The sequence below is a fragment of the Emys orbicularis genome, chromosome 11 (assembly GCF_028017835.1).
Source record: "Emys orbicularis isolate rEmyOrb1 chromosome 11, rEmyOrb1.hap1, whole genome shotgun sequence".
NCBI lineage: Eukaryota > Metazoa > Chordata > Testudines > Emydidae > Emys > Emys orbicularis.
The window spans coordinates 2,258,278-2,284,817 of NC_088693.1; the positions used below are offsets into that span (position 1 = coordinate 2,258,278).

The window sequence follows — 26,540 nt, forward strand, 5'->3', positions numbered from 1 at the left end:
GCCGCCAAAAGCCGCCTGCCTACCGTGCTTGGGGCGGCAAAATACATAGAGCCGTCCCTGGCGAGGGGCAGTCACCTGCCTTCCAGCCCGGCTGAGATCCAGGCAAACCATCGGGCGCAAAAGAGCAGCAGCCCAAACGGCTACAGGCAGGTTCAAAAGAAAACAAGCGTCGTGCAAAGCCGCCTCGGCCAGGAAGCAGGCTGGGCTGGGCTGGGCTGGGCTGGGCAGGGCGGCGTCTCTCCAGCAGCTGTCAGGACAGGGCTGTTAACGGGTGGTACAGGGGGCTGGCGTGACCCACTCGGCTGCTACTCGGGGTAGGGAAGCTCCATGATTTGGACGTGAACGAAGAGTGAGGAGGGTGGGATGGCCATGCCGTCCTTGGACAGGAGGTGGATGTGACGATAACCTGCAGGGAGACACCAGTGAGCTGGGTCGGACCCGGCAGGCCCCAGTGGAGGAGTTGTAGGCTCCCAGGCCCGGGCGGGAGATGCTCCCCTGGGGTCTATTGTAGGGTGGCTTCCTCCAGCCTGATTTCAACTGCCCCCAGTGTTGGGTCTCCCACCCCCTCCAGCGTCTGTACCGCGCCCTTCTCCAGCACGGTGCCCAACGTCCTCTCTTGGTTCCTCGTTAGCCCCTAATGAGTCCCATGCTTCCTTGGGCAGGGATCTCGCATCCCAAACTAGCTGGAGGTCGCCCACTCCTCTGCCCTTCCCAGCCCGCCCCCCCCCCCGCTGCCCGCTCCGTGCTGCTCTCCGAACGCCGCCCCCCCCCCCCGTGGGGGGACTATCAGAGGCACGGGGGCTTGGCTCTTGTTCCAGCGCTCTCCTGGCTAGCTACTGCCCTCCCAGCCCTGGCACGCTCCCCCTGGCACTGCCATGGCCACACAGCTCTGGCTGGAGCCCCCTGCCCTGGCCGAGCCCCCAGCGGTGGGGGGAGCGAGCCGTGGGCCGGGCAGAAGCAGGCGGGCCTGGCACTCACCTGATTTGATGCTAGCAAAGGGCAGGGTGAACTGGCCCACGAAGTCGTTCCTGGACGTCTTGTCGTAATCCTCCACCATGAAGCGCACGAGGGCCAGTTCAGGGACGTGCACCTTGAACCACAGCGTCTCGCCCCAGCGGGGGTTAAAGCCTGGAGGGGGAGGCGGAGATGGGGTCAGGGCCTGGGGACCTCAGCCCCCCAAGCATACTCCTCCAGCTGGGCCGGAGCTGCAGGCTGCTGGCGGGGCTGCCCCTGGAGGGGGCCAGGCTCACCTGCCCGAGGCCGGACTCACCGTTGTTATCGACGGCCTGGGTCTCCAGCCTGGCCTGGTCGGCGGGGACGCCGTGGATCTCCACGCGCACCAGGGGGTCGACGATGGCGCTCGCCTTGCTGCCGGCCACCTTGGGGAGCTGCTGCCCGCTGATGACCTGTGGCGACACCGGGCAGCGGCCGAGGGCCCCTGAGCTCGGGGAACCGGCAGCCGTGCGGGCCCCGGGAGCTCTGCCAGAGCCAGCAGCTGGGTCCTCTGGCAGGCACGGGGCAGGCTGCTCCCCGAACACTGCCCGGGACGCTGCACCCAGGACCGGCCTCTGGGCCCCAGCTCCGTGTCTCCAGCCTGCCATGGAGCACAATGAAACCTCCCCATCCCCCTGCGCCCAGCTGAGCCCCATAGCACCAGGCACCCCCTGCCCCCTCTCCTTTCCTGCCCGTGGAGGGAGTCCCCCAGGCAGTGCCCTTGGCATACCTGAATCGCCAGGCTCCAGGGGCCGCCCCCGGCCCTGCTCCGGGGATTGTCAGGGTCGAAGGCAGTTCCCGTGTCCCTCAGGAAAGCCGGCTTCAGCACGTAGCCGCAGCGGGCGTTCTGCTGGAAGAGCCCGTCGCACAGATCCATTTCCGCCCCGGCCGTCTGCACGTTCAGGGCCACTGCGGGGAGAGAGGCGGACGGGGCTTGTGGGGCTGCGGCAGCGGGACCCGGACACCCCTTCCAGCCGGGGCTCCCCACAAGCTCTCAGAACATGTGCTCGTTAACCCTTCTCCCCGCCCCCCCCCCCTCCCGCTGAACTAGCACACAGCAGTTTAGGACAGGAAATGAAGGACTCTGCTGTATCCAGGGCAGGGGACACTTAGCCAGGAGCCCAGCACCACTAGCCCAGCCCCTGGGACTGGTCACACTCATGGGTTGGGGGCTCAGAGTTACCGCTCATGGGGGCCCCTGGCAGCACAGTGCCCCCTACTGCCACTGCAGCAGTAATTGAGAGGGGCCGGCCCCTGCTGGCGGATCCCACGGGGCCCCAGCTGCGCCAGGCCCCGGTCAGGTCGAACAGGCCAGCGCCCGGCTCTCCCTCGGGGTGCCCAGAGCCCCGTGGCCCCAGGCCGGGTCCCTAGGACCCCGGGGTGTTCACTTGGGATTGGGGCCCAGGGGCCCACCCCGCGTCCCCCCTCGGACCCCAGCCGGGCCCTACCGAGCTGGCAGCCCACGTTCCACATCTCCTGCGGGTCATAGTTGGAGGAGTCGGTCCTCAGCCCGCTGGGGTAGATCCGCGTCAGCTGCTGGGCGTTGTGACGGACAAACTCGTTCCCTGGGGGCAGGAGACGGTAACCCCCCAGCCTTGCTGGCCCCTCCCCCACAGGGCCCCCGATCTGCCTGCGGGCACCCCCAGCAACCCCCCCACAGCCCAACCGACCCCTCCCCTCAGAGACCCCCTCGCCACCCACAGCCCGACCGACCCCTCCCCTCAGAGACCCCCTCACCCCCATCTCCACACAGCCCAACCGACCCCCTCCCCCTCAGAGACCCCCTCGCCCCCCATCGCCCCACAGCTCGACCGACCCCTCCCCCTCAGATACCCCCTCGCCCCCCAAAACCAGACTGACCCCTCCCCCTCAGAGACCTCCTTGCCCATCTCCCCACAGCCCGACCGACCCCTCCCCCTCAGAGACCCCCTCGCCCACCCACAGCCCGACCGACCCCTCCCCCTAGAGGCCTCCTTGCCCACCCACAGCCCGACCGACCCCTCCCCCTCAGAGACCCCCTCGCCCACCCACAGCCCAACCGACCCCCTCCCCCTCAGAAACCCCCTCGCCCCCCACAGGGCCCCCCATCGCCCCACAGGTCGACCGACCCCTCCCCCTCAGATACCCCCTTGCCCCCCACAGCCCGACCAACCCCTCCCCCTCAGAGACCTCCTTGCCCATCTCCCCACAGCCCGACCGACCCCTCCCCCTCAGAGACTCCCTCGCCCACCCACAGCCTGATAAACCCCTCCCTCTCAGAGACCCCCTTGCCCACACACAGGGCCCCCATCTCCCCACAGCCCAACCAACCCCCTCCCCCTCAGATACCCCCACAGCCTGACAAACCCCTCCCCCTGAGACCCCCTCACCCACTCACAGGGCCCCCATCTCCCCACAGGCACCCCTCACCCACCCTCCACCCACAGAGGCCCCCCCACCCCACCTGTGCAGAGCGCTGATGGGCCAGGGCCGCCCCAGCACGAGAGCCCGGCGGACGAGGGGCTGGGCGTGGGGCTGGGGCTCTGGACGGAGCAGCGCAGGCTACACAGGGCCAGGGCAGCTGCACCCCGGGCTGGGGGCGCCGGCTGCCAAGGGCGGTGGATTTTGCCAGGCTGCGAGGAGCCGATGGGCTCAGAGCTGGCCCCTGGCCTGGCACTGCCCTGCCCTGGCTGGGGTGGGGGATGGGGGGGCAAAGCTCGGTCTCTGCGACCCAGACACCTGGGGCTTCGCTACTGAGGCTGCCCACCCATGGCTCCAGAAACTGACGGCCAGAAGGGACCATCTGGGCTGAGCCCGTCTGACGCAGGCCCGGGACCCTCCCCCCTGCGGTGGGTCTGGGAATCAGCGACACTCTGCCCGGATCTCAAAGCACGGTCAGTATCATCAGCCCCATTGGGTGGCAGGGGAAACAGAGGCACAGGGGTGGGGGAAGGGCCTTGCCCAAGCTCCCAGAGGGAAGCAGTGGCAGAGCCAGGGATAGAACCCAGGAGTCCTGGCTCCCAGCCCCGCCCCCCCCCACTCTAACCATTAGACCCCATTCCCCTCCCAGACCTGGGAAGAGAACCCAGGAGTCCTGCCCCCCAGCCCGGTGCTGGATCTCAGGCGATCTGGCCCGTCGGGAACAGGACCCGGTTTGGTTGGCTGGGGGGCTGCTGCCGGCTGGGAGCCCGAGCTGGGGGTTTAAACACCAGCTCTGTCCCACACCCCCTGCCAGAGCTCTGGGGTCCCAGCAGGAGAGCCCCGTGTTGGCCCCGGAGTCCTTGGACGCTCCTCTTAGCGGCTGGGATTTCTCCCCTTCGCTGCCCCCGCAGTCCCCCGGCCGGGCCCCGCCCCTTACCCGCCTCCTTGATCAGCTTCCTGGCCTTGGCCTCGGGCAGGGAGGCCGTCTCGTAGGGCCGGCGGCGGGCAAGCCCCGGCTGGAAGCCGCAGAAGGGGACGCTGTGGCAGTAGATGATGCAGTCAGACAGCTCCTTGGCCTGGGACTTCTGCGAAGGGCCGAGCGGGTCAGAGCCTGGGGGGCAGGGCTGACGGCCGGGGGCGCCGGCACTTGGAGCACCAGCTGCCTGGCAGGTTGGATGGGCCCCGGGCACCAAGCTGCTCCTGCCCCCGGAGGTGGGCCAGCGTCTGGGGAAGCCGCCCTGCCGGGGCTGGCACCAGCACTGAGATGCCCATCGCTGCTGGGCGGCTGGGCCATGCAGTCGTGGGCAGAGCCCCTGGGCAGCCGATCTCAGGGTCACCAGGAGGCCGGGATAACTCCTGGCAGAAGCTCAAACCAATGGAGAAGGCCAAGGCCCGGGCGCCCGGGCTGGGTTACGGCAGCTCGGAGCCAGGCCAGGGCAGGCGTTTCCCCCAGCACCCAGGGCAATCTGGGGCGGGGTGGTGAGCTCCGGGAAGCCCCCGTGTGGGGTACAGGCCCACTGCACGGAGCTGTCCCTGGGGGACGCCGCTACCAGCTGGGAGCCAGCACCCATCGGGAGCAGCCGCCCATTCACAGAGCCCCCCGCCCTGGTGCGGTGCTCCCGCCTGGGGGAGGGTGTCTCTGTACCTTGGCCTTCCTCTTGGCCTCCTGGCTCAGGATCTCTTCCTCTGCCTCCAGCCCATCATCATCCTCGGACGCCTCCCCCTCCGGGGCCTCGTCCGGCGAGTGCGCCAGGCTCTCTGCCCGCTTTCCCTTCAGAATGATCCTTCCTCTCAGCTCCTGCAGGACACCGGGGAGAGGGGCTGGGTGGAGGCGAGGATGGAGGGAGGGATGCAGGGGGAGGGGAGGGATGGGTGGAGGGGGAGGGGATGGAGGGAGGGAGGGATGCAGGGGGGATGGATGGAGGGAGGGAGGGAGGGAGGGATGCAGGGGGAGGGGAGGGAGGGATGGATGGAGGGAGGGATGATGGATGGAATGAGGGATGCAGGGGGAGGGGAGGGATGGAGGGAGGGATGCAGGAAGCCTGGCAGGGTGGACGGACACATTGTGGGTGGGGATGGCGGTGCAGACGGAGGCAGGAGAGCGCCCCCACTGGAGACGGGGGGAAATGCAACCCCCCCACCCCCCAGCGCAGCCCCAGCCCGAGCGAGTGCCCAGCCCAGGGCCCTGTGGGAACGGCTGCTGCGCTCAGGGCAGTGTGCTAAGGGGTGGCGTGCGGGGGCGGGAGGCAGGCGTCACCGGGGGGCGGGATGGCCGAGCCGGGAGCTCAGAGCCATGGGCCAGGCCCCCCCAGCGACCGCCCCCCAGCCCGTCCCCTACCTCCGGCGAAGGCAGCTGCGTGGGGTCGCGGGCGTCGAGGGGGGCCGTGAGCAGCCGCTCTCCCAGGATGCCCTTCAGGTGCTGGGCCATGAGGTCCTCCTGCTCTGGGCCGCAGTGGTTCTCCAGGGACAGGATGACGGGATAGTCGGACGCCTGCCAAGCAAAGAGCCGGCGGCTCAGGCGCCAAGACCAGGCCAGAGCCTCCAGGTTCCCTCGGCCACCAGGGCCTCCCGTGGGCACCAAGCGGGTCAAGAACCCGTCTGTCTTCCTAGGGGGGCGAGGCCAAAAGGTGCCAGCAGGACCAGCCCTTAGTATGAGGGGGAGACAGCCCCCCCCGCGCCCCCTGCCGAGCCCCCTGCCCCCTCCTTGCAGCCCCTGCCCCCTACTGATCCCCCTGCCCCCTCCCTGCAGCCCCGCACCCCCTGCCGAGCCCCCTGCCCCCTCCCTGCAGCCCCCTGCCAAGCCCCCTGCCCCCTCCCTGCAGCCCCGCACCCCCTGCCCAGCCTCCTGCCCCCTCCTTGCAGCCCCTGCCCCCTACTGATCCCCCTGCCCCCTCCCTGCAGCCCCGCACCCCCTGCCGAGCCCCCTGCCCCCTCCCTGCAGCCCCCTGCCCGCTGCCGAGCCCCTGCCCGCTCCCTGCAGCCCCCCGTCGCCTGCCGAGCCCCTGCCCGCTCCCTGCAGCCCCCCGCCGCCTGCCGAGCCCCTGCCCGCTCCCTGCAGCCCCGCGCCCCCTGCCAAGCCTCCACCCCGCTCCCTGCAGCATGACACCACCTAGCCCTGCAGCAGAACCCAGCGACAGGAGGCTGCAGTGACGACCTCGCCCCTTCCCCGCTGGCCCCGTCCCAAAGGGCGGGAGGGAAGCTGAATGGAGCTGAAGAAACCTGGGGCCTGGATCATGCTTGCAGCACTTCAGCCAGTGCCGGGGTTTGGGCAGGTGACCCAACCTGGTGCCTCCTACCTGTCCCCAAAGCCAACGATGTTAATCCCCATAGAGCGTCTCTCCTCCGGCGGGACGCCCTCGCCTGCCACACTGATGCAGCCACCTCTGAGCGGGACAGGGCAGCTGCTCAACAGTCAACTCCCCTGGGGCGAGTGGCTCCCAGCGCCGAGCCCGTGGCAGGGGCTGCCATCACAAGGGGGCGCTGCAAACATGCCATAGGGCAGTGCCAGCCTTGGCCTCTCCCTTAGTGGGATCCCCCGACCCACTTAGCAAGAGGAGAAGGGTAGGGTGCGCCTGATCCCCTGACCCCCGTCATGACCCCCCCTGGGGTCGTGACCCCCGCTGAGAACGCCCCCTACTGGCGGGGGGCTGCCCTACCTGGAAGGCGTACTGCCCCAGGGTGCTGACCACGTCCTTGAAGGGGATCTTGGAGGTGAGCGTGTGGCCGTGGTACACGACGGGCTCCCCACTGGGCCCGTCCCAGCAGTCCACCTCCAAGCAGCGGCAGCCCCGCTTCAGAGCCCTGCCAAGGAGACGCCCCGTGAGACGACCCCCCCGGCTGCTCAGCGCCCCCACCGGTACCACCGCCCTGCTCCCTGGGGCGTGTGACGCTGGCTCGCCGCAGCCTAGCCCGGTTGCCAACCCACCCTGGGCTGCCCCCCTGCTCAATGGTGCTTCTGACGTAACGCGCCAGGCAGGACTGGCCTGGCCTGGGGAAAGCCGGGGCAGCTCCCAGCTCTGCCACAGCCAGTGGGCGAGTGGCTGCATTTCCCTGGGCCTCGGTTCTCCATCTGGAATAGCGACCTTCCTGTCTGTTGTGCCAGCTCTTAGCACAGGCACAGTCCCCCCCGGGTGCGTGCAGTGGCCGGCACAACGGGGCCCGGACCGCGCTCCTGCGGCTGCGATAGACAGAGGAGTAACTGGGGCCAGGTCTAACGCCGCCAGCGATGGACTCCCTCTGTGCCCGACTCCTGGGCTCTAATGACTCGACCGAAGGGTGCCCCAGCGCCTCCTACTTGGCCCCAAAGCAAACAATGCTGATCCCTCTGCAGGGACGGCCCTGCCGACCACAGTGATGCAGCCACCTCTGAGCGGGACAGCAATGCTCCCCGAGACGGGCAGCGACGGAATATCCCATCCAGGCAGGGGCTTAGGGTGGGAGAATGAAGTTTCCCATATTGAACTTGGCCGGTAGGTGGGGCTAGCCCTACGGCTCTGCTGAAAGGGGGCAGGGGGACCTGATGACCCTACGTGGTCAGGCATTGGGTTTACATCTCATTGGAAAGGCAGCCCCTCCAGCAAAACCACAGTTCCCCTCCCGCCACACTGGGACACCGGGGCAGGATGAACCCAGAGGCCCCCCACAGCCCTTCGTACCCGGCGCTGCCCCCCGTGGAGACCAGGCGATGCCCTTCGGGAGCAGCTGCCTTCTCCTCAGGTACCTGATGTAGCCCTCAACGCTGCTCTGGCCCCGGAGCTGGTCCTCCAGCAGGTAGGTGTTGTGCGAGGAGGAGATGAAATAGTGGCAGAGGGGCTGGGTCATGTCCTGACAAAGCGGCTCGTGAGCGGGGTTAAAGATGGCGCCTTCCGGCGAGCGCAGGTACAGGAGGAAGCCGTCGAGGCTCAGCACGTGGCGCGCCCTGGCTGGAGATGAAGGAGCAACGTCAAGAGACCGGGGAGCTCGGTCCAGCCACCCCGCCCGGCGAGGGACCCGTCCCCTGTGGTGCCCTGAGCCCAGGGCAAGAGGAGAGCTCCTAGCTGCTTGGAGGAAAGCAAGTGTGGTGCCAATCTTCCCAAAAGGGGAGAAGAGAGATCCTGGCAATGACCAGAGCTAATCAAATACCAGAGACCATAGTAAGAGGGAGGAAAAAATCACTAAACATCTAGTGGGTCTGAGAAACGCAGGCAACGGGCAGCGCTGGGGAGAGACAAGAATAAATCCTGCTAGGCAAATCGTGCTCCGCGGTTGCTGCCAGAATCACGGCCCCCGAAGCAGCAGGCCAGGTGCGATAGTGCCGCATGCAATCGTATTCTCATCGCCCATTCCCATTGCCCCGGATCTGCCTCTGCCCTGGGCCCGCGGCCGGCTGCCAGCAGCGGCGCAGTGCGGAGTTGGGAGCGGGGCTCTGCCGGATCCCAGCGGGGTGCGCGCTAGGGTCAGTCTCGTTCCCGAGCGGCAGCGACCTGGAGCAGCGGTTTGCAGCCAGTGGGGTGCAAAAAGCAATTGGGGAACCTGAGGCGTTGAACATTTCATTACAAGTTAATACCAAGACAATCCCCCATCGCCCCCCATGTGCCCGGCCCCTGCAGGGGTCCCTGTCCCACCCCAGACACACCCACGTGGCAGGCACAGACAATCCCCTGCCCCCCATGTGCCCGGACCCTGCAGGGGTCCCTGTCCCACCCCAGACACACCCACGTGGCAGGCACAGACAATCCCCCATCGCCCCCCATGTGCCCGACCCCTTCAGGGGTCCCTGTCCCACCCCAGACACACCCACGTGGCAGGCACAGACAATCCCCCACCCCCATGTGCCCGGACCCTGCAGAGGTCCCTGTCCCACCCTGGAGTCACACCAACATGGCAGGCACAGACACTCCCCCGCCGCTCCCCATGTGCCTGGCCCCTGCACGGGTCCCTGTCCCACTCCAGAGACACCCACGTGGCAGGCACAGACAATCTCCCATCGCCCCCCATGTGCCCGGCCCCTGCAGGGGTCCCTGTCCCACCCCAGACACACCCACGTGACAGGCACAGACAATCCCCTGCCCCCCATGTGCCCAGCCGCTGCAGGGGTCCCTGTCCCACCCCGGAGTCACACCCACGTGGCAGGCACAGACAATCCCCTGCCCCACATGTGCCCGGACCCCGCAGGGGTCCCTGTCCCACCCCAGACACACCCACGTGGCAGGCACAGACAATCCCCCATCGCCCCCCATGTGCCCGGCCCCTGCAGGGGTCCCTGTCCCACCCCAGACACACCCACATGGCAGGCACAGACAATCCCCGATCGCCCCCCGTGTGCCCGGCCCCTGCAGGGGTCCCTGTCCCACCCCGGAGACACACCCATGTGGCAGGCACAGACAATCCCCCATCGCCCCCCATGTGCCCGGACCCTGCTGGGGTCCCTGTCCCACCCCAGATACACCCACGTGGCAGGCACACTGGCACAGCACTGTCGGTGTCCATGCACTTTTCACTCTTACTGTGACAGCAGTTGTAAGGGGATCACGAAAACTGGGCTTTGAATAAGGGGGCACCATCCTGGAAAGGGTGAGCCCCATTGCTCCCAGTCTGGGCGAGGAATCTGGCTGGGAACCCTCCACCCCCAGGAAAGGCCGAGAGCCCCATGTAACAGAGCAAGCAAAGAGCTGGCCGGGCCCTGTAGGGAACAAGCTGCCTCGGCCCCCAGGGCTGGTCCCTTCCCTTGCTCCGTTCCGTGACCCTCACCGCTCTCAGACGGCTCGTATCTGGCAATCAGCTCCATGGCGAACTCCTGCGTGTTCTCCCCCTCCAGCTGCTCCTGCTGCAGGAAATCCACAAACTCCAGCAGGGTCAGCTTCTTCCCGTCCTGGGAGAACGCCTGGAAGACGCCCAGCACGTCGTCTCGCTGCGTCAGCGCCTTGTAGAACAGCACGAACTCCTCGCCCTCCAGCGTCCCCGACTCCGACCCGTCGGCCATCTGCAGTGAGAGCAGGGCCTGGGGGATGCTGCAGGACTGACAGTGCCAGTGCATGCCCACCCGCCCCTGGCAGGATGGATGATGGGTACAGATGGATGATGGGACCTTCGATGGATGATGCGTACGGATGGATGGGTGGGTGACTGAGTGGATGGATGGATGGATGGATGGATGATGCGTACAGGAGGACAGGTGGATGATGGGTACAGATGGATGGATGGATAGATGATGGGTGTAGATGAATGGATGATGGGTGTGGATGGATGGTGGGTACAGAAGGACAGGTGGATGATGGGACGGTGGATGGATGGATGATTGGGTGGATGGATGGATGATGGGTACAGAAGGACAGGTGGATGATGGGACGATGGATGGATGGATGATGCGTACAGATGGATAGATGGAGGATGGGTACAGGTGGCTGGACGGATGGATGGTGGGGACAGGTGGTTGGATAGGGAATAGACAGACTTGGTAAAATCTCTTTCCCTCTATTTTTCTAAACCTAAATTTGGGGTCCCAAACTCGTGACTGTGTCCCCTTCAAACCTCGCTGGGGGTGAGGCCTGCTAGCTCCCAAGGGACCAGGCAAAGGGGCCATCAGCACGTCCAATCTGCATCCGACTCCTGATGACATAGGGTCCATGACAGCAACAGGGGTCGTGTGTGTGTGTGTATGTGTGTCTGTGCGTGTGCTTCTGTGCACACGTATGTGCACATTCTGCTCACGGCTATCCATAAGCCCTGACGCTAGCATGCTGAGCGGAGGTGATTCGCCTTGGCTTGAGCCCTATGCTGGGGCTAAGGGGCCGATTTCAATCCAGGCGGCTCTCGAGTGTGTCCTCTGCAGCTGGCTGCCAGGCAGGGGCGATGCTGAGCCATGGGGGAGGAAGGGAGAAGAGCGAGGCCATCGCTGGCTGGACCCATGTGGGCTCCAGCAGAGACACAAGGACCCCCCACCCCGCCCCACAGGGAAAGCCCTGGTGGCCAGCCTTCCACCAGCCCCTTGTGACCTGCTCCGTCAGAGGGCTTCCTTCTGAAAACAGCCTTTGGGTGGGGGTGGCCAGTCTTTGGGGGGCAAGGAAAGGGGAGGCACCCAGCTTGGCCAGCCCCCCGGCATGGCGCTCACCTGGAAGAGCCGCAGCGCGTGGTCCTCGTTCATGTCCATGTTCATCATCTTGAGGAGCTGCCGCACCTCCTTGAAGCTCATGCGCCCGTCCTTGTTCTTATCGGCCTTCTGGAACCAGTCGCAGATCCACCTGCCGGGAGGGCTAAGGAAAGCGACGGGACGGGGGGCTGAGAGTATCCTGCCTGAGGCGGGGGAGGGGAACAGACGGGGGTCGTCCATAGGCTATGGGCACCGGTGGTATCCCCCCTCACTGACCTAGCTAAACGCCCACCAGCTCCCAATGGCCCCCAGGACATGAGCATATGGCACATCCCTGCCCCAGGGGCCCTTCCCTATCCACTGGGGAGGAGACATCCAGGGGACATCGAGGCAGGCAGGCCCGTCCCCCAGGCTGACGGGGGTGTCTCCCAGCCATGCCCCCTGGCTTTGCTCCTCTGCGTGGGTGGAAGGGCACTGAGGGGGCAAGGGGAAGGGGAACCAGGGCTCGGGGCCAGGCCGGCGGAAGGATATTGATCCATCTTCTCCTGCTGGTCCATCTTAGTGACGATCTCCACCAGGCGGCGCAGGCCCCGGACCCAGCACTGCGCCTCCTCGGGGGAGCCGGCGATCAGGTCCAGGTTCCCGCGCCGCCCGTGGAAGACGACGGTGAAACAGTGCTCGGGCGGGAACTCCTCAGCCAGGCTCTGCAGCACCTCGGACTGGTGCCCCTCCCGCACTGTCTCCACGTCACTGATGGAGACTGGAAGGGAGGGATGGGTCAGGCTCCAGAGGGGGGCAGGGCCTGCGCCAGATGTCACCGCCCCCAGATCCACCTGTCCATCCCTCCGTCCATCCGTCCCTGGGGTCTGTCCCTTGGTATCTAAACACTGGGAGGCCCTACACAATAGGGACCCTGCTCTGGAGACCCCGTTGGTGATCGCTTCTCTGACCCATACAGCACCCATGGTCTCCCACAGGATAGAACGCTGGCTAGATCGTCGGCTCCATGTCTAGTTGGCAGCCAGTATCAAGCGGAGTGCCCCAGGTGTCAGTCCTGGGGCCGGTTTTATTCAATATCTTTATTAATGATCTGGGGGATGGTGTGGACTGCACCTTCAGCAAGTTTGCAGATGACACTTAGCTGGGAGGAGTGGTAGATACCCAGTGGACGAGAAGCTGGATATGAGTCAGCAGTGTGCCCTTGTTGCCAAGAAGGCTAATGGCATTTTGGGCTGTATAAGTAGGGGCATTGCCAGCAGATCGAGGGATGTGATCGTTCCCCTGTATTCGGCATTGGTGAGGCCTCATCTGGAGTACTGTGTCCAGTTTTGGGCCCCACACTACAAGAAGGATGTGGAAAAATTGGAAAGAGTCCAGCGGAGGGCAACAAAAATGGTTAGGGGGCTGGAGCACATGACTTATGAGGAGAGGCTGAGGGAACTGGGATTGTTTAGTCTGCAGAAGAGAAGAATGAGGGGGGGTTTGATAGCTGCTTTCAACTACCTGAAAGGGGGTTCCAAAGAGGATGGAGCTCGGCTGTTCTCAGTGGTGGCAGATGACAGAACAAGGAGGAATGGTCTCAAGTTGCAGTGGGGGAGGTCTAGGTTGGATATTAGGAAACACTATTTCACTAGGAGGGTGGTGAAGCACTGGAATGCGTTACCTAGTGAGGTGGTGGAATCTCCATCCTTAGAGGTTTTTAAGGCCCAGCTTGACAAAGCCCTGGCTGTGATGATTTAGTTGGGATTGGTCCTGCTTTGAGCAGGGGGTTGGAGTAGATACCGCCTGAGGTCCCTTCCAGCCCCAATATTCTATGATTCTGTGATGGCAGAAAGGGGGCTGTGATGGGGGGCTAGAGAAGGGAGGGTCTGAAAATTAGAGTCAGACACCCCGGGGGGAAAATATAAGAACGGCCAGACTGGGTCAGACCAAAGGTCCATCTAGCCCAGTGTCCTGTCTGCTGACAGTGGCCAATGCCAGGTGCCCCAGAGGGAATGAACAGAACAGGGAATCATCAAGTGATCCATCCCCTGTCGTCCACTCCCAGCATCTGGCTATCAGAGATTTAAAGATCATGGGGTTATGTCCCCGCCCATCCTGGCTAATAGCCACTGATGGACCTGTCCTCCAGCAACTTCTCTCATTCTTTTTTGATCCCTGTTATACTTTTGGCCTTCACGGGGGATCTGAACCCCAAAGAACAAGAAACTGTCTGCAATATCAATGCACTATAAAAGGTCTGTTATGCCAGCGGTCGTTAATATCATTGGTTGCTGCGTGTCCGGAGCTGCGGCTGCGTGCTGGGAACATGTGCCCCAAAAACGTATTTCAGGAACACTTGACACACAGCGGAACGATTCCTGCCTGTTTGCCGGGGTCTCCAATGTAAACTCAGCCGGGTGTTGCCAGAGACAACGGATATTACGTTCATGTCCAATTCGACACGGGAGGGGAAGTTACCAGGGAGAGACAAACTGCAGGGGGAACTTTCTCTGGGGAGACGCTTCCGAAGAATACATTGCAAAGGTTTACTGGACTAGAAAAAGCAGGGGAGAGAACCCCTTAGTTATCCACCACCGACGGGGGAAAGAGGCCAGCGCTCGTGGGATCTGTGAAAGGTGGATCCTTCGGGCCTGTGGGTTGAAGACACTGAGAACTGACCATAAACGAGCCATTGCCGAGACCCGGCTTGTGACTGGTAAGTTCTAGACACGCGAAACCCTGTTTTCGCGTTTGTTTGATTTGTAACCAGACGCACACGTTCTCTGTCCCTTCAATCTCTGCTCTTTCTTCACAGTCCTTCTGGTTTCCCTGTAAACCCTGTGAGCGCTGAGGAGCAGGCTGCGGTGTGTACCGGCTCTTTGGAGGCAGCGGCTTTAATCATTTTGGTGAGCGTTCTGTGACGCTGCAGAGAGACGCCTCCGGGGAGCTCGGGAACTGAGGGTCGCTGCATGGCACCTTCACGGCCAGATTAAGACTGGCAGAGTCTCGGGACTTTGCTGGTGTGATGGACACGCTGGTGTGGCAGGCAGCTGTCCCTAACCTCCAGCAGACCCCGAGCAGAGCATCACAACAAAGCAGGGGCTGTCTGAAAGGAATCTCAGGGCTCCAACTGGGAGGGACATGGGGGACACCTTCCTGCATGGACACACATGCACACACATACACAATCACACACACACACATGCATCTAACCACCCATATAAACAATCACTTGCCTACCATGCACATACCCATGTTTGGCCACCCACCAGACACACACTTTGGTTTGTGCACACACAGCCGCACACTGTTCACTCTGAACCCTACTGAGCGCCCAGTGGGCTGGCACACAGCAGTGGCTGTACTCACAGGTATATTTGGTGTTGCCGTTCTTCTTGGACTTGTACCAGACAGTCATGCAGTCGTCCTGCAGCTTGAAGTATCGCTGCTTCTTCCAGCTCTTGGACTTCACCTTCCGCATCAGAGTCCCCTGCTGCATCTGCTCCAGGGTCTCATCCAGCTGGAGGCCTGCGGGCGGGCGGGCGGGCGGGGAGAGCAGGTGCTCAGCGAGGGAAGACCGGGGAGGTGGCACTGCTGGGAGTGGCCCGCCATGGGAGTGCATGCCTGCCGCCCGCCTTGGCCAGCGCCCTCGCAAGGCGCACAGTGCTGGCTGGCTGACACCTGCCCCCCCCGGACCCAGCCGGCTCCCCGGTGATATGGGGACTCCTAAGGGGACCATTGGGGCTCATCGGCACTTGCCCCATCACGCAACCAGCATCACTGGCGCAAACCTACTACACTGTTAACCCTTTGGAGCCTGTGATAGACCTACATGCACTTGTACCTACGGGACAATGGCCGCAGCACCCCGAAAGGCAGGTGGGGGGCAATTCGGCCATAGTTACAGTGATTCAGGAGCGGGGTCACTCCAGATTCACACCAGGGTGCCTGAGCTCAGAGTCCGCACTCTCCCGTTACACCTCACATGGGGCCAGCTCCTCAGCTGGTGCAAACGGGCAGAATCAGCAGTTTTACACCAGAGGATCTGGCCCCAGAGACTTCTCCTCTTCCATGGTGTGGAGAACCCCGCCGCTGAGCCGCCCTGGGTGAATTGGACTTGTCCCAAAGATGCCAGCCCTGGGGCTCTGGGGGCATTTGGGGCACCCCCTTGGAACAGATTGTCCCCGACTGGAATTCCTGTCCCTATGCCAGGGTGCCTCCTGGGAGTTGTAGTTCCATGTCCGGGGTGCCTCTGTTCTCCCATATGGGCCCTGCTCCCCGGCTGGCCTGGAGGGATCAGCTCACCCGTGGAGAGCTAGTGGCCACTAGGGTGACCAGACAGCAAGTGTGAAAAATCGGGACAGAGGGTGGGGGGGTAATAGGAGCCTATATAAGAAAAAGCCCCAAATCTTGGGACTGTCCCTATAAAATCGGGACATCTGGTCACCCTAGTGGCCACGGGGGAAGAGCTGTAGCTCGCCCAGCTTCCCTGGGGTCGCAGCAGGAGTGACCGTGGGGAGCCCCAGATGCTGGCTGGCCCCGCTCTGCCCCAGCTCTCTGAGCTCTCCCCCCCCGGCATGCGCTGCTCTAGCCCCTGTTTCAGGTTTGCTGATCGCTCGAGCTCCACGGCCCACAGACCCAGGGAACAGGACGAGGCCGGGGCCCAGACACCACAGGGGGCAGGCTTCCCCCCCCCCCCCGCCAGTGCTGGCAGGATTGTGACTGGGTCTGACCCCGCCCCGTGACTCGCCCAAACCCGTGTCATTCACTCCTGCCCCGCCCACACGCCGTTCAGCCTGGGGGACGCTCCGGGGACACTCACGGGGGCTGTAGAGGTGCAACGCCATGGGGCTGTCGTCAGGGGCTTGGCCCGACGGGCATCTAGCAAGAGAAAACACCAGAGTCATTCAATACAGTCACGTCTGCCTGGCTTATCCTGCCAGCTCCTGCCCCCTGGCACCATGGCACTCTGCAGCAGGACGGGGGTGTTGGCAGAGCTGGGGGGGAGCTCAGGGCTGGAATAGCAGGGGTTTCATACACCGTGCACGGGATGATAACACGAGAGGACTCCAGGCGTGTGAAACAAATTAGCTCTTTATTAAGGGCACCGGTGACAGAGGTGCTGCGATAGCGGCATTCCAGCCATGTGCTCACAGACTGACTGCCCGGTGCCTCCTCCAAACGCCAGGTCACCCCTGCTCCAAGTTCCACGCCGGTTGCTCCATCTTTCCTTCAACCGCCTTTGTAGTTGTTGTAGCTTCTGGGCCAGCAGCTGCGGACTTGCTGGGGCCGGGTGACTCGTACAGCACCCACCCAAAGGACGTGGCCTTCACCGTCAGGCCACTGCAGCCTGCTCGATCTCGTAGGCCCTGCAGCGTGCTGGCCTGCAAACCAGTCTGCACTTCTCCTTTGTGTTATCGCTGCTGGTGGGGGACTGGCACTCGCCTGGCTGCCGCCGGCGGTCTGTTGATGGGGTCCTGTTTGTTCGCTGTGTAGCTCACACACCTTGTTTCTTCTGACTCTCCTCGGTTGGGCCAGGTGATACCGGGGCCTTGGCCCCGCCTGCCCGGGGGCGCAGAGTGGCTGCCGCTACTCGGCGGTTCTCTTCGGTTTCATCTCTGCCGCTGTCCTGAGTCTGTAGCTACCTCAAGGTTGCTACAGCATTGAGGGAGCTGCACATTGGGATTGGGGGCATGGGCAGAGCTGGGGCAGAGGGAGTCCAAGGCTGGGTCACCAGGAGGCTGCAGGTCGGGAGTGAGGGGCACTGGCAGAGCTGGGGGAGCCCAGGGCTGGGATATCAGGGGTTGTGGGTCGGGATTATGAGGCACTGGCAGAGCTGGGGGAGCCCCAGGGCCAGGACAGCAGGGCAGGGGAGTTTAAAAACAGGACTTGGGTGCCCCCGCAGAGCAGCACGGGGGGCTGTCAGGGCCTGCCTGCACTCAGTCGTCTCCAGTCACCTCTTTCAGCCCGTCAGCTGCACATCTGGCCCCGGAGCACGCTCCGGATTCAGGAAAAGCCGGAGGGTGTTTTATTAGGCAGCAGGTTTAAAACAAACACAAGAAAGTATTTTTTCACGCAACGCACTGTCAGCCTCTGGAACTCCTTGCCAGAGGGTGTTGTGAAGGCCAAGACTATAACGGGGTTCAAAAGGGAGCTAGATAGATTCATGGAGGAGGAGTCCATCAATGGCTATTAGCCAGGCTGGGCAGGCAAGCAGCCCAGCTCAGACTTTCAGGAGCCGCTGGGCAGAACAAACACAAAGTCCAGTTGGTCTGGATGGTGGCTTGGCTGGAGAGCCCCTGGGGGCTGGTGTCACGGAGTCCCCGGGCGATGCTCTGGAACTGCTCCCCACAAAGCCAGTCAGGACTTTGGGGAGCCTCCTCTCCCTCGGAGCAGACTGTCTTCAGGGCAAGAAGCTCACACGGCTTCACCTCCTAGGTCTGACCTTGGAGCATTCAGCATATGCCCCTCCGTGCGCTTCCCAGAGCGAGTCCGCCCAGGTGGGGTCCTGGGGAAGCCAGAGGGCCCTGCACCCCCACTTTGCAGTCAGACGTGACTCTCAGCCAGCCAGTAACACAGAGGTTTATTCGATGACAGGAACACGTCTAAAACAGAGCTTGTAGGTACAGAGAACGGGACCCCTCAGCCGGGTCCATTCTGGGGTCCCGTGAGCCAGACACCCCCGTCTGCCCTCACTTCTCGTCCCCAGCCACCTCCAAACTGAAACCCGCTCCAGCCCCTCCTTTCTGGCCTTTGTCTCTTTCCCGGGCCAGGAGGTCACCTGACCTCTTTGTTCTCCCACACCTTTAGCATCCCCTTGCAGGGGGGACGGGCCTGGCCATTAGTTGCTAGGCGACAGAGGGTCGGCCAGAAACTGAGGCACCCACACAGTATTCAGAGGAAACATTAAGAACAGTCCCACTTCCTCACAGCTGGCTGGGACTGTGGCGAGAGACCCAGGACTTATGGAGATAGACCTACCTCCTAGAGCTGGAAGGGACCCCGAAAGGTCATGGAGTCCAGCCCCCTGCCTTCACTAGCAGGCCCACGTGCTGATTTGGGATTGAACTCACACCCCTAGGATTAGCAGGCCAATGCTCAAGCCACTGAGCGATCCCTCCCCCCTTCCTGTTTGTCCCTGGCTCTGTGCTGTCTCCTTGCTGAGCACACCGCCTGGCCTGCGTGGGCCGCTGCCCGGAGGTCGGCACTCACAGGTGGGAGCTGCTCCAGCCAGCCTGTCGGAGGGGACTGAACCAGGGCTGTGGGGCGGTCTCCAGCTGCCTTGGGGGAAGAGGCTTTAGCCACACACAAGGGCTCAACCCAGGGGGAACTGGGCGACTGTCTCTGATCTGAGCTCTGCTCCTGGGCCCTTCTGGCGTTCACCTCTTTGCAGGCCCTTCTCTGGGGCTGGGGAACATACGGCCCCTCACCCTGCTCTCCCCTGGGCAAAGCCAGCCGGAGGAGAGAAGCACCCCACTTCCCCCCACCTGGCCGCCCTCTGGGCCCCTCAGCAGAGCGCCCAAAGCCTGGGCACTCCCAAGGCCCCTGGCTCCCCCCCGCACCCCACGGGGCCCGCTGAGATCGTCCACCTGCCCAGCGCTCAGCCTTCACCCTCCCCACAAGGGGTCCCAGCCCGGCGCAGACCCAGGCAAGAACCGCTGTCCCGTCGGTGCAGGGAAAGGGCTTGGCTTGGGGGACCGTGGAGAACGGGGGAGGAGTGCCCTAGCACCTGGTGGGGGCGAGATGGGAGGGGATGGGCCTCTCAGCTGGTGGGAACCGGCCCAGCCCCATGGACTTCACTTTGCTGCCCCAGCAGAGCCAGGGGGATTTCCAGCCGCTGGAGGGGGGAGGATGGGGCAGAGCGAAGGGTCCCACTTTGATCACGGATTGCTGGCCCTGGGCAGGTGTTTGCATGGGATGGAGCTGCTGGGTGGGAGCCAGAGGGCGGGAACGTGGCTGTGCTGGCAGGTTCGGCGGGGAGGGGGCTGGGTAAGTCTCTCCCACCAGGGTGCAGAGGAATGGGAGATGCTGCCAAGCAGCCGTCCCTGTGAGCGGGGGGTACCTCGGGGGGGTTCAGGGCTAGTGAACTGCTGCATGATGGGGGGACACCAGGGCCCTCTGCAGCTCGGGGGCCCTGGCTGCTGATTGCAAAACCCCGCAGAGCGCCAGGGTGAGGCCGCTGCCCCGGCCAGCATCCAGCACTGGGTCCTCCAGGAAGGCTGGAGCCAGGCTGTCCTAGGACACAGGAGCACCACGACCGGCCTGGCCGACGGGGACGAGTGAAAGGCCCTGTGGGGATTTGAACCTACAGATCCGGGGAGCACGAGCGTCCCGCGGGGGCTGCTCTGAGCGCAGCTTGAGGCACCGCGCCGGGAGTCGGGCTGCCTGGGTTCCATTCCAGGCTACTACAGACTCACGCTGGGACCTTGGCAAGTCTCTGCCTCGCCCCCTGCCTCAGTTTCCCCCGCTTGTGGCAGGCTGCGGGAAGCTGAATGCGTCAATGTACTTTGGGATCCTTAGGTGGAAGCAGCTGGAGAGGGGCAATCATCCACCCCCAGGGATCTGGACTGACCCCTGCTCTCCCCCCCCCCCAGAAGGTGGCACCATCCCTGCCACCCTGTGGAGCATACCAGCTATCTGTAAAAGGCCCATCACCATGGCATTTAGGCGTCAAGGCTCCCAGGGGCAGCAGCTCCTGCCTGAGAAGCTGGGAAGGGTGGCAAGAGACCAGGGCCCGATCCCCTGTGGTGCTGAGTGCCTGCAGTGCCATGGGCGGTGGGTGCTGAGCACCTCTGAGAGCCAGATCCTGGAGCCGAAAGGGGAGGGGGGAACTGGGAGAGCCCCGAGAGCTGCCAGTGCCCAGACGGCCACGAGAGGCTGTGGCACAGAGCGCCAGGCACTGCCCAGCCCAGAGGCTAACTAAGGCCACAGGAGACCAGCTGGGAAACTGTCCCAAGCCGCACAGCACCGACCTCGTGAGAGCAATAAACCCAGCGGGAGCCAGCCCCGCACGGGCACAGGCTGCCTCCCTCCAGGCGTGTCCCCCCATACACCCCAACTCCCTGCAGGCGCCTCTCGGCTCTGCCTGGACGGTGCCCAGAGCTGCGGCTGCAGGAGGTATCGAAGCCGCAGGGCAGCTGCCCAGCAAGCCCCCGACACCCCCAAATGCCCGGGAAGCGGAGTTGCTGCCAAAGTGGGTCCCTTACCAGTGGCTGGTACCTCCCGCAGCAGCTGGCTCCCCTCCTCCCGTCCCCGTCTCTTCTCGGGGCTCTGTCCCGCAGCAACTGACACAGCAGCTGAGCTTGCAAGGAGAAATGATCTCACAGCCCTGCCCAGCTCTGGCTCTCCCCTTAAAGGCACAGAGCCAAGGGCTCCCTTGTCACCCTGCCACTGGCAGGCTCAGGGATGGCGCAGGGAGCTGCTCCCTGGATGCCTGGCTGCACGTGGAGAGGAGAACCCCCCTCCCCACAGGCCCCCCAGCCAGGGACTCGCCTTCCCCACAACACATGAACTCACCTGGGCCTGGATCCCTTGTAAGAATCACCTGGCCCCGAATACAGTCGGCCTCGTTTTCACTTAACGCTCTGCCAGCCAGGACGCCTGGGTTCCGTACTCCGTCCTGGTCTCTCGTACCGGTGGTGGCGGCAGCAGCAGCAGCCGGGGACACTGGGACAGAGACCACAGCTGGGGGATACACTGCTGTCTTGGGGCCACCAGCCGACCAACCTGAGGGATGAGCCTTCGTGGCTAGTACCCCCGTGTCCCCCAAAGCATGGATGGAAGGGGAAGTCTGAGCGTGCCCAGGGCCAATGGCAGAGCCGGGTCAGGGATTCAGCCACTGTCTGCTCTGGGGGTCGCTCCCCCGCCACCCCACACTGCAGAACGGCCAGGGCTTCCAGCCAGTTACAAGCTGGGTCCATCTACGCTCACCCGTTAACTGGGCTGTAACGCTGCCGTTCTCGCTGGGCCAGGAACAGCCTGGGATTGAGCTGCTGACAGCGTCAGCCAGAATTGAGGTTACAGCCGCTTAGCAAGGGTGAGCAGCAGCTCTGAGGTCACCTGGAGACCGGAGCCAGCTCTGAGCTTAGGTTTCATCTGCAAATGTATTCGCTGGCCTAGCACCAGCACCGTCCCTGCAAGGTTTGCTCATCCCCTGGGCTGGGGCCAGGTTAGACAGAGGGGGGTTTGCGGGTTGTGGAAATGAGCAGCAATAAATAAAGGAAGGGGGAGGGGGGGGGGGAGAGATAGAGCCAGTGAAACGAACGAGAACAGAGCATTGGAAATGTACGAAGAACTTCCTTTCACAAAGGACGGTGTGGTTGGGTGGCCCCTCAGCTCTGTGCCTCGCCGGCACTGCAGAGTGGGGAACGACAATCACTGCAAACCCCGGGGGGGTCGACCTCCCGGCCAGGGGCTGGAATTCCCACCCCGCAGAGACCGATGGGGCTGGCGGGTGCTACTCCCACGCAGGGCAGAACGCAGGCTCGGGGCCAAGGGGGTAGGTGCAGTGCAAGCTTCCACTTACGGGTCTGTTCATGCACCTTTGTCCTGGCCCCTAGCCCCACAGCTGCTCTGGTTGTGGGCTCTCCCACTGCTCTGCTGATGGCTCTCAATCCTGACTGCTAGCCCCCCTGCTAACCCAGCCCTGGGCTCCCTCCCACCCCTCAGCTCTGCCGGTGCCCCTCAATCCCGACCCTCAGCCCCCTCCCCTCCCCCCAGCTCTGTCAGTGCCCCTCAATCCCAACCCGCAGCCCCTGCTAACCCAGCCCTGGGCTCCCCATCTCCCACCCCTCAGCTCTGTTGCTCCTCCTACCACTCCAGTATTATGTCCTGAAAGGCCAGCCCCTGTGATCTGAACACACAGCTCCTAGCCAGACACCACTCTCCAGAAACTCACGTCCTTTGTGATTTAACCTGGACTTGAAAGCAAATCCTTGAGGAGGAAAAACTAGTGCCTTAAATTGCCCCGAGCCCACCTCTCCTCCACTAAGTGGAAGGGCAGTGCCCAGTGACTGGGGGAGCTCGCTCTGAATCCGGACGCCCCCGCCCTCCTGCACTCACAGCTGGACGCTGGATCCTGCAAGCGGCTCTGTACCTCCCGGGTAAGACGTGGACGGCGAGACCTCCTGCGCTTCCTTGCAGGTCACCTGTGTGACTGTGTACCCCATAAGGCTTCATGGGAATATGCGTATGAACGTCTATATGATATAACTGGAATATGTTTTAGGGTTAGGTTCTCTCTGCAAAGGTTACGATCTACTGAACACATTCCTCCTGTTTGTAGGCATGTGTCATTTTTGTACGTGAAGTTAGAAATATTGGCTGTGTACTGGCTTCATAGCCTGAGTAAAGCATTTGGGCAGCTTCTTGAGAAAGGAGTGTGCAAATTAAGTGCCCAGTCAAGAACCACTTAAACCAACAATGAACTCGAAGACGCCAATCCACATTGGAGCTTTCCCGGGAATGTGGCTTGGCTGGTAAGGAACTCAGTCATGCATGGACATGTGACTTGCCCATGTGACTCCAAAACTCCATCTTGGAGCTGGACTTTGCATAGGAGAGAGGAGGGGGTCTCCACCCACAAGAGAAAGTCTATTTAAACCCCTGGGAGACCCCTCCATTTTGTCTTCAGCTAGCTAAAGAGAGAGCCTCTCCACCCCCAAGAATACCTAAGAGAGACTGGAACCAGGGACAGTAACTACAGGGGTGTGAGTGATTGCTGGACCCAGACTAGAAGGAGACTAGTCTGTAAAAGGAAGCTTACTAGAACTGGTGGTTTTATCTGTATTCAGTTTTCTTAGACATAGACTTGCGTGTTCTATTTTATTTTACTTGATAATTCACTTTGTTCTGTCTGTTACTACTTGGAACCACTTAAATCCTACTTTTTGTATTTAATAAAATCACTTTTTACTTATTAATTAACCCAGAGTATGTATTAATACCTGGGGGGAGAGGGGGGCAAACAGCTGTGCATCTCTCTCTCTCAGTGTTATAGAGGGCGAACAATTTATGAGTTTACCCTGTATAAAGCTTATACAGGGTAAAACGGATTTATTTGGGGTTTGGACCCCATTGGGAGTGGGGCATCTGAGTGTTAAAGACAGGAACACTTCTTAACTTGCTTTCAGTTAAGTCTGCAGCTTTGGGGCATGTGGTTCAGACCCTGGGTCTGTGTTGGAGCAGACGGGTGTGTCTGGCTCAGCAAGACAGGGTGCTGGAGTCCCAAGCTGCCCGGGCAGGAAAGCAGGGGCAGGAGTAGTCTTGGCACATCAGTTGGAAGCCCCAAGGGGGGTTCTGTGATCGAACCTGTCACAACATGTCCAGGGTCCAAGGGGAAGCAGCCAGCACACAGCAGCTCCAGCACCTCGGAGGTGGTTCGGGGCCAGCTAGGAGACAGAGACTTGGGGATTTTAAGGACACAAACAGGTTCTGGGGCTACTAGTGAAGCAGTGAGGGGTGCGGAAGGGTCATTCCCAAGCCACCGGTGCAGTGTGAATCTCTCCCCCTCTCCGGCACTACAGCTCGAAGCTGCAGCTGAAGTAGGAATGGCTGAATCACAGCGCTGAAAACATGCACCACTGAAGCCATCGTCTTCCCTGGGTACAGGATCAACCCTCAGTCAGCAGCACTATGGACATCTGGGACACCAGCCCATCTGGGACACCAGCCCTGGGCCCATCTGCCCAGGCCTTGGGCCAGAAATGGTCTCTAGGGGGTCTCTTCTCTTCCCACATCATTTCTAGCAGGCGCTAGGGTCGGTAACGCCCATGCACACGTGCGTAGGACACGTCCGCGGCAGAGCCAGGCCGGGTCTCCGGGCACTGCTGCGTTTGGGGCCGAGGTCGGCTACAAGGAGGGGTAGGAGCATTCATGCAGCAGTGGGCCAAAGACGCCAGAGGACTCCCCAGGGGCAGGCGGCAACAGGAGCATTTTCCTCCTACCGTGTCCCAGCAGAGCTGGGTCCCACTCTGCCTGCAACCCAACCCTCCTCCTGCCACCAGCAATTAGTGAGGGGGCTTTGAAACCCAAGTGGGGGATGGGAACTCAGGGGTGCCGTCCAGGAACAGCACTGAGAACCGTGCGCCAGGGAGACGAGCGTGATCCCCACAGGGGGCCGGGAAACTGGAACCGGCCTGGAGGGAAGCCCCCTTCTGCCCTGGCTCCAGCAAGCGGGAGGAAGGCGGCACCTGCCAGAGAGACGCACCGGCCCCATCTCCTGCACCCCACGTCTGGAAGCAGCTGAAGGTGGGACCCAGGCAGGTTGAAATAGACCCTGGGCTTTGGCGAGGCCCCACTGGGACCAGAAAAGGCCTGGCCTGGCGAGCTCTGGGGCTGGGAAAGGGATGCAAAGAGCAGCGGGGCTGGCACTGGATGGAGATGGTCAGGCTGGAGGAGGCGGCACCGTTTGGAGGGGCAGTGGCTCTGGGGGGCCTGCAGCAGAAGGCGGTGCATTTCATGAGCCAGCCCACACCCCTCCACCAGCCAGAGGTGCCGCTCAGCACCAGCCCCGGGCTCCATTGCCTCCTGCTCTTCCCACAGGCTCACAGGGTGCAGGACAAAACCTCGCAGTTTCAGCTGCAAACCCCATCGTGGGGGCCAGGACAGCCACTGAGGGGAGCTCAGAGCTACGGCGACTAACGAGCCACCCACGGCCATCAGCCTGACCGCTTTGCTCATGCTCTGTAACCCATCCCCGGCTCCCACAGCCTTAGAGTGCCTTGGGCGCAGTGCTCCTTCGGGGTCCCCGAAGAGCAGAATACCCAAAGCAGGAAGGAATGGGGGGAATGGCCGATGGACCGACAAGGGGGGAGCTGCAAAGGATCCAGGCAGAGCTGGGGAGAGCCCAGATCACCTCCATCCCGCTCTGCCAAGAGGAGCCGCCTCGCTCTAGACCCCGCTACAGTAACACCAGCCTGGCCCGCGGGCAGCACCTCGCAGAGGGAGGTGGTAGACACGGCTTCTAGGCCCAGGTTGTCTAGCCCCATCGGTGCCTCGGTTTCCCTACCTGCCACAAGGAGGCCAGGTCCTGTCAGTTCACAGCCAGGAATGGCTCCGCCGGTCACCGCCCCGCACAAGCCCGGACGGATTTCTGAACTCAGGCCGTCCCTGAGGTGCTGCGAGCCAGGCAGGCGCTGCCAGGCGTCTAGGTAACAGCTGCTGGGTGGAGGATTAGGCTGTGAGTGCTGGCAGGAGCGATCTGCAGCCCTGACAGGCCCAGTGGAGCCCAGCTAAGCCTCTGCGTCCAGTTCTGCTCCATCTGCTGGTCGCTGGCGCATGGTCATGTCGACGCCCTCAACCAGCGCAGCCCGGCCGCTCCCAGGGAGGCGCTTGTAGATTTCACCCCCACTGAAGGAAGGTAAATTTCATTTCTCCCTTGCTGGCAGCACCTGATATCGTCCCACGGGACTCACGCCAACAAGGTCCACCACAAATCACTGGCCAGCTCTTGCCAGGGTCCCCACGCAGGAAGGGGGAAAAGCCCCCATGCAAGAGGAGCCGCTAGCCAGGCTGAGAGACAGGAGCTGGAATTGGGTTCAGAGGATGGCACAGGCCTAGTTCACACCGGAATCCCGGCCTCATTTACCATCTGCCTCTCCACGCAGCGCAGGAACGGCCCAAGCCCCGCTCTGGGATCTTGCCCCCGACTCTCTGCTTGTTTTACCCTCACTGCACTTGAAGCAGCCCTGCAGCCCCGAGCACAATGCAGATGCTCTAGCAGGACTGTGACTCCTCAGACTGGCATGGCTGGGGCCTGGGCAGCGCCAGCGAGGGGCGGGTAATCTCGGCAGGGGAGTCAGGAGCTGGCTAGGAACCCCACCTAGGAAAGAGAGCACAAACTATCTGTTAACTGCTCCGCAGGAGAGCCGTTGCTTTGAGTACAGCCAGCAGGCCCAGGGAGGGGGATTAGAAATGAACCCCGGCCCCCTGCTCCCCCAGAAGCAGGGAAGCGTTTCCCTGGAGGTGTTTGGGAACCAGAGATTTCTACCTAAGACCACTCAGCACTACGTTGTAGGACCTGACAGCGGATGGCTTCGGCCAAACACAAGATTAAGAGCCATCGCCGTGTTCCACTCATCTGAATGGCGCAGTCAAG

General features: G+C 62.9%; 1 protein-coding gene across 1 annotated transcript; it reads right to left on the reverse strand.

Moving 5' to 3' along the window:
- Positions 1 to 305: 305 nt before the first annotated feature.
- PLCD4 (phospholipase C delta 4) lies at positions 306 to 22,611 on the reverse strand. The gene is made up of 18 exons (XM_065413660.1): positions 22,539 to 22,611; positions 20,960 to 21,109; positions 18,225 to 18,291; positions 16,266 to 16,324; positions 14,813 to 14,971; positions 11,993 to 12,221; positions 11,483 to 11,612; positions 10,123 to 10,354; positions 8,114 to 8,315; positions 7,050 to 7,194; positions 5,732 to 5,884; positions 5,039 to 5,191; positions 4,331 to 4,478; positions 2,442 to 2,558; positions 1,724 to 1,902; positions 1,271 to 1,406; positions 979 to 1,128; positions 306 to 406 (listed from the first exon to the last, which is right to left on the reverse strand). Exons 1-18 carry the CDS (start codon positions 22,609 to 22,611, stop codon positions 306 to 308), a joined length of 2,583 nt encoding a protein of 860 aa, XP_065269732.1.
- Between the last annotated feature and the right edge of the window lie 3,929 nt (positions 22,612 to 26,540).